At 34.1% G+C, this 9806-nt stretch overlaps 1 protein-coding gene across 1 annotated transcript in view; it reads right to left on the bottom strand.

Moving 5' to 3' along the window:
- Window positions 1-9806, bottom strand: part of erbb4b (erb-b2 receptor tyrosine kinase 4b) — a gene marked incomplete in the record, with an annotated part of 262602 nt that overhangs the window by 81704 nt on the left and 171092 nt on the right. The window contains 3 exon segments of the mRNA XM_014011540.1: window positions 581-699; window positions 4300-4365; window positions 7715-7846. Coding sequence (XP_013866994.1) covers window positions 581-699; window positions 4300-4365; window positions 7715-7846 — 317 coding nt within the window.

Consider the following 9806-nt stretch of genomic DNA (forward strand, 5'->3'; position numbering starts at 1 on the left):
ATGCTAAAAGCAATTCCAAAACTTTATTTTATGTGGTAAGATCCTCAGCCTTACATTGAACTGAAATTGTAAATAGATGAGTAACAAATTTTGCTTTCTAATGTAGACAAAACTTCAGCAACTTCCTGACGTACGAGTCAGAAGCTTGATAAATAATTCAAAGTCAGATCAGCGAATAACATACTGTAAACAAATAAATGAATGAATAGTTTACCATGTAATAAACTGATTACAAACATAATAAAGCTGAATAAGGTAGGGTGAATTGTTCAATATTGAACTATTTTAATAATGCCCAGACAAGAAAAGATGGAAAACAAATAAATGTCATTGAATACATTTGCCACAGAAGTGACATTAAGGCAATGAATTATTTTGTATTGATGTGCTGAAAAAGTTGCAAGAATTCTTAAGTAAATTTGACAAACAAAACTAATAAAAATGGCAATATTAATCACAATTTGATCAGACCAATCATATAAAAATATAATAAAGAAATAAAACTGACAAAAATGTATTTATTAATTTTCATACAATGATTTGACYTGACTATTTTTGTGTGATGAATATGTTCACTTACAAAACAGTCTGTGTCCTTGGGGCCAAAGCAGCCCCCGGCACACTCACGATGGCAGCAGTCACTTACGTAGGAGCCAAAGCAACGTCCGTCGCATTGTTCAGCACACACCGTCTTAGTTACTGTGAAATAATATGTAAAATAAAACAGAAACTATCAAAGTAAACTATGACACAATATTTTACCACATTTATGAATGTATTGAAAGTTTAAGAGCTATAGACTATATTTGCATCTTAGAGAGTAAAATGGAAGCATAGGTATTCAAGAAAAAACATTTTCACAGTATTTTTTCCAAGAAAAATGAAAAAAAGTGGTTTATGACAAGTGACATCAAAAAGGGCTACTCTTGTCAGTAGTAATTGAGGCACAATTTACRCTTCTCTACTCTCTGACAGCCATACACTGTAGAGTGAAAGAGGGTGTATAACAAAAATGTACTAGCAAAAATAAATTAACATTCACAGAAAAGTTTTACCTGAAATTTCAATATAAAAACAAATTTACATAGATAATAGGCATGCAGAAACATGGACATTCACAGCTGTCTAGACTTTTTCTATTGCTGTGTGAATATTGTGTATTAGTCTAAGAAACTCTACAGAAGCTGAGTTTTTTTTTTTTTTGTGCCACTAGCTATCTACTCTCATATTTTTCTCTGCCTTTATTCAGGGTTTTTCACTGAATGTGACAATTYCAATTTAACTAGGTGCATTTCTGTCATAACTGAGAGCGGCCCACTCCTTCCTCGTGTGTCTTTTGCAGTTATTTGAGCTACCGGTGCGCCTCTRTTCGAAGAAGCCATATGTCAATGTACATTGAACATGATGTAGACAAAGACAGCTGGTTAGAAACACATCTTAAGTATAATTTGTGGGACTCACARGATGGAGCAGAAAATAACATTYTATTTAGGATGACTGTATGATGTCTAAAGCTGTAAAGTTTTCTGAGAAAAAGTCCTGCTATATAAGGGTAGGTTTTTACGGGTTCTTATTCTTGGTCTTGTTCATTTATTTAAATATATTTAATGCAAAATCAGAATTTCTATTGACAACTTACAAGTCTATCACAGCCCCAACATGTAATCTGGACCTCATAAATTTTCTATTTTCAAAAAAAAAAATAAAATAAAATAAACCTTTTTTTGATTTATCTCACAGGCATTGTGTTAAATATAAATGGAACACGTTTTATATTAATTTATGGAAAAATAATGTATTGTAACTCTATTTTAATATTGGTATTTTTTAAATTTATTTTTTCAGTTTGATTACATTTCTGAAGACGATTGGTTAGTTGCAAAGAACAATTAGGGCTAAAACTGCAAGTTGTAACAGTACAAATGTTATTGATATACAACATCATAAAGCTTTAGCTCAAAGGTAAACCTACGTATTTGTGGATTCACACATAAGCTGTTTTGGCAAATGTTGCTTATTTCCCCTCAGCATTCCTGTGACAAGATACTATCAGGTTGATAGATACACGCATCAGAAAAGTCGCCAACAAACATGCACGCTCATGCACACACTTCACCCCACCATGCCTAACGTGCCATCAGCACCATTCCATTAACGTGCCTGGGCTAAAATGAAAGGGCCTGCTTTATTTAAAGACACTCTGCCAAACAAATGACCTTGCCAGAGAGAGAAATGCAATGCTGTTTATCATTTTGGCTTTAAAACTTTCACTTAAAAAAAGTGCTTGGTGACAACAAATAGAGAAGGAATCCATCTCATGAAATATGCCTGGAAGCCTCCATTTGAACAGTGTGCAGACAGCAGCATCAGTCACGAGAGCCACATCCTTCCAGTTGCTATTTACATGAGTGAAAATATATGTTTTCCACTTCTGGTTTGAAAAATAACTTTAGTGATAAGATTATTATTATTTATTTTATTTTCCAGTGAAACATTTTTGCATGTTTAAAAATATTTTTGMATCATCAGTGGAAATGGTCAAGAGGACTATGTCATTGCTATATTTTGATGAAGTTTCTCCTTTTGTAAGTAAATCTAAAAAAAAAAAGTTATATAAGGAGTAACTACACATTACAAATCAAATGGTTCTTAGTTTGAACTGTCAAATGCTCATCTTCTACCACTTTCTAAAGCATGTCATTGAATTTGTGCCTGCTTTTAACTGCTGTCAAGTTGATCAGACAGATAAATTCAGGTTGTGAAGACAGATTTATTTTTTAGTCTCTGGAGTTTTTTTATACTGATCAGATATTTAAAAAACATAAAGATAAAAAAAGTAAATTGGCAAGTCCATATAAAAATAAACAAATATTAAATAAATAAATAAACAAATAAATAAATAATGCTAACAAGCAAGCTAAAGTGGTTTATATTGTTAAATTAATGACAAGTGACATTTTAAGAAAGTGATAATGTTCATGTTATTTCATTGTTCTGCAATATGACCATGTTGAATCATTAGATCACGACTAAGYAGGTAAAGTCTGTAGAACAGAAGGAGTGTGAAAAGGTTGAGTTAAAACATCTACAAATAAAGAGATAGATATAGTTTGAACAGCAAACCGACATCAGAAAGACAGGACTGGGGCTTATCTCAACCTGCTTAGTGACATTCTGTCAACTTTTTGTCCAACCGTTAATTTCTCATTATCTTAATGAGATCAGAACCACAAAACAAACAAGAAGTGCCAGGGAAGGAAGCCACGGAGTGAATGATTAATGCATGGAGACTGGGAGAAAGAAGAGGACTAAGCGTTGCAATAAATGCCAAAACGACACGCTAAAAACAGCAACATATAAAAAAGAAAATAAATAAATAGGTTGTTCCCTTTACCCAAAAAAATAAAAAAATAAAAACTCATCTGTTGTTGTTCCATGCACAATATAAGAACTCTTWAATATACTTTAAAAAACATGGCACTTTTTGGCTATAAACTGTATAACTTAATGTTAAAATTACAAATATTGTTGTTAAAATAGTAGAGATGCATAAAAATAAAACTTTTATAATCCTAACCAGGAAATGATAAAGGTTTCCATGCTACATGGTGTCTGCAAGATGCAACATAGTTTTAGAAAGGTACAAAAAAGCCATCATTAACATTAGTAACTGTGTTCTAAAATGAATGTGTTCAGCAGCCTTTTGTATGACATTCTTTTATCTTAGTAACTAAACAGCAATGTTTCCTCATACCAAACAGAAAAAAAGTGTATTTTTTTTGTTTTGATTTGTTTTGTTTATTTTTTTTAATATGCGGTGTCTACATTTCACCCGGTTAAAATAGTACTACATATTTGAACCACATTTATATTATCTTGACTAGTTGGAGATTTATGAAATTTGGATTAAACTTAGAGTTTTTTTTACTTGTTGCTGCTCTTTACAGCTTTAAAGTCATATATTACCCACATAAAGCCTGACTTCTCTCGAGTTCTGTATGTACAGTATAAATAACTAAAGGGCAAGCCTTTGTTACAAAGACAATATATTTTATAATAACACAAAAAATACATAAAACAGTGCATACATAAAATGTATTAAAATATAATTAGTTACAAAAATAGCTAGGTATGTAGAAAATAATCACAGCATTGACATTTTGCTGCAGGAGACAGAGATCCTGGGCTTTTTTTTTAATGTACATGTCAGTGAGTCCAATACATTTCAAAGAATGCCAGTCAGAGAAGTAATACCACCAAACAAGCACTTATATTTATACTTTACACTAATGCACTTACAGCTTTGACACTGATCCTCCTTGGGGCCCCAGCAACGGCCATTACATGAACGATGGCACTTTTGACCTGCAAGTTTACAAGAAAAAAAAGAAGTGATTGGTAATTCAAATGGCAACTTTCCAAAATGTCATCAGGCTTATCCAACATAAGAACCTTAACTAGTCCAGGGACCCTGAGCTGCAGTGTTTTTACAAATATGAAAGCCAAGTTCAATCAAATAGTAAGGAGGGAAACAAAAATGTCTCTGTAGTTCTCAGGCTGGCTTTCTAAATTATGTGACCATATCTGTCTAAAATAATTTAATTAGCTCAAGTGTTTCTCTCAAGATTCAGAGCTTCAGTGTAAAAGCAAATTAAGCATTCTGAGTGCATGATAAAAATTATAATCAAAATATGGGATCATATAATGACTGCAAAAAAATGGATTCCAAGACTAGTGTGTAGTTAAAAATATAATTATTTTATCAATTTGTAGAAAACTATAACATTTATTTCCTCCTTTGATTTGTTTTTATGTTAATTAAAAACAAAAAAAGGATGGCATGTCTTGTTATAAGTGATATATAAAATTTGCACACAGCTTGACACTAATTGTGTTACATGTTTTAACCGTTTACGTTTTCAGCATTTATCTCTTTGGATAATGATCCTACTTAAATACAGCAGTGTCTTCAATTACAGCAATAATTTTGTGACCATGCTATGTTGAGAAAGTGACCCTTTTATAACAAGATATTTACATAAACAAACATAAAAAATGCCCATCCACTAAATTGCAGATAAAGGTGTTACATTTAGGTGGGGGGTTTGGTTTAGGAGTTTAGGTTAGTTTTAGGGTCAGGTAGGTACCTGTGAGGTTAATTTTAGGGTAAATGGCCAGGGTTAGGCTATTAAATTACCAAACAATGAATGGAAGTCAATCCACGATCCCCACAGGGATATAAAAAACAAACCTGTGTGAGTGGTGTGTGTGTGTGTGTGTGTGTGTGTGTGTGTGTGTGTGTGTGTGTGTGTGTGTGTGTGTGTGTGTGCTTTCTATAGCTCTTTATGGAAACATTTTACTGACAATCATTATGTGTTTCTTTTCTTTTTTATCTTTCTTGCATACATTGTTCTGAACTGTAATTTCTTTTTGGGATCAATAAAGTTTTTCTTTTTTGAATTTTGAATTTGAAGTAATCTCTATAGCGTAACCCTGACCCCTTACCCTAAACCTAACCTCACAGACACCTTATTCCTCAACCTAACCCCTGACCCCAGGCTCAGGTCCCCATAACTACCAATTGGTCCCTACAAATAGAATTTATGCCAAAAATCATCCCCACATTATAAGAAATACCAACTCGCAAACACATGTGGGTGAGGCCATGTGTGTGTGTYATTTTGTCACAGATTATCTATGCTGTCCTTATGCAATTGGAATTATTCTGGGTGTATATGTGTGTGTTTTCATCTTAGTTATTACAGTGAACAAACTTCAGACAAATTTTGCATACATGTAGGTTGTTTGTATTTGAGTATTTTTTGATAAATAACCCTAAGATGATCGCAGTACACATACTGTATATCAGATATTAAAATAGTGAAGATGAAATAATCAGTRGTTTGCTCAGGGCTGAGCAGTTATACTCTATGTATTTTCAAGGACTTAATTGACTATTATTCACAGACTTAATTGACTGAGTGCAGAAAGTGAGTTTGAGTAAGTAGAAAAGTGGTGTCCTTTGTCCATCAGCCTGTTCAAAGGACAGCTATTAACATTAACATCTATTGCCCAARGTGAGCCTCTTCATACTGTGCCCTCCTCTTGTCCTTCGTCTTTAAAACTATGATATATTTTTTCATCTCCAAGACCATCCTTTTTCGTCCTTCAGTGTTTTTTTTTCTGTCCCATTTTGTCCTTTTCCAACCTTAGGTTTTTTTGTTTATCCAGGCTGTGACAGAAACTGGCAGCCTTCTGTCTCTGAAAAGCAGGAAACAAAATAAAGTAGGTTTGTCTTTGGTCAACACTCAGATTTTATTTTTTTAATGAACCCACTGGTACAAAATGATAGCACAGACAAAACATAAAAATACCATTGTAAAGATTGTGCTACCCCCAAAGAATAAAATAAAGATTATGTTCTTAGTAGTTGATTATAAATTTGTCGACCCTTGATCTTTTGGTTGGCGTAGACGACATACACGGGAGAAGGGGTCGATCCGAGGCTAAGAGGGCTGCAGGGAGGTGGATGATTGAGCAGAATATCAATGCCATTACTAGTTAATATGCATTTGAAGCCTCCAGTAAGTGCTGTGAAACAGATATACAAGGACATATGCTTACTGTCTCTTTATTTTTAATGATAATGTAGATTATAATAAACATTGAACATGACGATGGGGGGGACTTCACAGTATAAGAAGTGAATTAATAAAAAAGAGCAATAAGATGTTTAGTCAGTGAATGGACAGAAAGGGGTCAGAAGGGGTGACTAAATTTATTCTTACTTCCCTGACAACCACATCGCACATCAACCACCCTTCACTTCCACACAGACTCGCTCCAARAAACCCCATCATAACTCAGTGTGTTCATTAACATGTCTTCCAGCTGGCAACAGAGGAGCATTAAAGTGATTTGGGAAAGCAGTATTAGAAAATTGTTATGGTAAGCAGAACAACACAATAGGGTTGCAGGGTGACGTTTTGGTGGTAATGTTTTGCTGCTCACATGCAGCCACTTATCACGAGTGAATGGAAAAGGTTAAGATGTGACATCTTCTCAGAATCAATTATGTCCTCCCAACTTACCAGCTTTACTGCCATGTAGGAGGCATTTACAGGGGCTTCAAGTAAGAATGGCTATGCTTTGATTCAATATTGTTTTAGCAAACATGTTAATTCTGCAGTCATTAACTGTCCATTTACAAAAATGATATATATTGGCAAAAGTGAAACTTCAGAAGGTACAAATTATTGCACAAAAATCTTAGAGAAGAAAAACGCTCAAACATGTAAAATATTTACAAAATAAAGTTAAGTTAAAGGGTTTTGAAATCAAAATGGCAAGTCAACACACTTGATAGGTGTCCCTGACTGTTCCAGACATCTTCCTCGGGTCAGCAACTTGAAGTTGTGGTTTTCAGTAGCAAAATATCTGTGATTTCCAAGTAAACTTTCACTGGTCAATTATTCACATTCAGAGTATAACTGAAGGGCAATGCAGGACTCAATGTAATGAGCCCCAGAGTTAAAGTGCAAAGATCCAGCTATGGTTTTAGAAAATATTCTATAGGTTTAAATAAATGTGGAGGTGTGAAAGACAGAAATGAAAAAAAAAATACACATTCATCTTTGTTCAACTCTGAAAACAGAAGTTAAAATTTATAAAAGCACAATCCTGGCCTTTTCAGATGTGTTGTTGTATAACTTACATGTGACACTACTGTTAGTGGGCACCACAACAGGATGAATTCGTGGATTCTTGACAATGTCCTGCCAGTGGATCGTATCTGCATGACAGAGGAACTTGTTCTGGTCCACATACACTCCTCCATTAAGAATCTCTGTGAAAATAGATCAAAGTGCACAGTCAGAACAAAAACACCACAAATGCTTGGAGTTCAGCTGTTTTTGTCAGAATAAAACGAATGTTATGCTAAGGACAATGAACTATAAAGTAAAAATGTTGAAGCTGTTATTTCCTGAAGCAGAAAAGACAACCCTATATCACACAGGTGTTATTGCAACCTTTGAACATTTTGTAGTTTCTTTCTCAAACTTTTGTTTTCTATATAATGTTGTGAGTAGACACAATCGATTAATCTCTATTAATCTCTAGTAGAATCACAACATTAAATCCATCTGTCAGGTAATCCCTTGTAAGACCCAAGATGTTTGCATTTTTACATTTCATTCAAGTGGTGATATATCACACCATCATATTATAAACAGCTTCATCAAACCAATGATCGTTAGGCTCTAAGGAAGGATTGATTGATTTGCCACACAAACACACATGCATTGATTTGATGCAGAGGGTGGTTTGGATTATTGTTGTGCAGGAGTTTAGAGAATGAGTAATCCTGATTTATACTTGAGACAGAAAAAGGAAGAAAGAGACAAATGAAGATCATTGAAAACCAAGAAACAGAAATTGAAAACAAAAATAAACATTATAAAACACACAGACAAAGCAAAGCCCAGTGGCAGATTTGCATTATTTACAAAGGTTGTGTGTTCTCTATCCTTATGCAAACAGATCGCTGACACAAGGCTAAAACCAATGAGACACAATAGTACACAGGCGCCCTGCCAACATTACACACAACCAGTTAAATGCAATATTGTTCCACAAAGCCTCCATTAAAAATACTCTTTGGATATTAGCTGGTATACAGGTCCCTTATAGTCCCTTTCCCCAGACTTCAGTTTGCAATTCCCATCTTTCTTCATGTGTGGTAGGGTTGAGGAAATAAATAATCCTGCTTCTCACCACAGGAGGGATATCACTCATCTATGAGGAGGCCATGTCACAAAATCAAATTGTTTTTACAAAAGGATGCTGCTGGCAATGTAGGGCAATGGACAAACCAGCAGACAAACAAAATTAGTTATTATGACAAAAAAAATGTCAGCAGGACTTTTCAATTCTGCTCAAGCAAGATATGCACAGTGTACAATGTCCAAGAACAATTTTCATTTACCCTGGCTGGCTGCATTTTAAAAAAAGCTGAACTATTTTATAGTTTGTGGTTAACACATTGAAGACACATGTGGCCACATGTGATAAGAAGTAAAATGAAGCCATAAAAACAAACAAACAAATAGATAAAAAAACATGCTTTAGTTTTTTCAATGGCAATTTTAACAAAAGTTACTAGAAAATATTTTTTTTGCTTTTGATCTCACTAAAAAACAAAAAAACATATTTAACATTGACTGCAACATCATGCTCAACTCATGCACCTCGGCTTCAGTTAAAATAAAATGCTTTGCTTGCATGTTGGTTGGTTGTGCAGCAACCTGAGGGAGACCAGTGGTTAAATCCTGTTGCAGATTATTTGGTAGGTGGAGAAAATGCCCTAATTAGTTTATTCACATAAATCTACTGGAGTTAATTTTTCCTCAACTACTCCCTACACTCTCACGAACACCTTTGGAAGACAATGAATGTGTGTATTGGTTTCAAAAAGCATAGCAGTCTCCCATATCCGGTTTCATGACCGCTGAAAGAAAACAACATGAAATTCAGGGAGGCAGAACCAATGTATGCAAGCAATTATATTGATGGTAAGTGCTTGGTGTGATATTTTCCCCATTTATTGCCATGTGGAGATGAGTTTGATTAAGAGAGGGAGGCCAGTAGCAAGCCAATGAGCAGAGTAAGTAAGTAAATAAATAAATAAATAAATAAATAAATAAATAAATAAATAAATAAATACCTTAATGACTTTGTGAGAGTCGATTATTGTGAACTGCTTGATGAAGACTGTATCACAGCTGTAAAACCATAATGTATACAGT

Source organism: Austrofundulus limnaeus, unplaced genomic scaffold, assembly GCF_001266775.1.
Source record: "Austrofundulus limnaeus strain Quisiro unplaced genomic scaffold, Austrofundulus_limnaeus-1.0 Scaffold81, whole genome shotgun sequence".
NCBI lineage: Eukaryota > Metazoa > Chordata > Actinopteri > Cyprinodontiformes > Rivulidae > Austrofundulus > Austrofundulus limnaeus.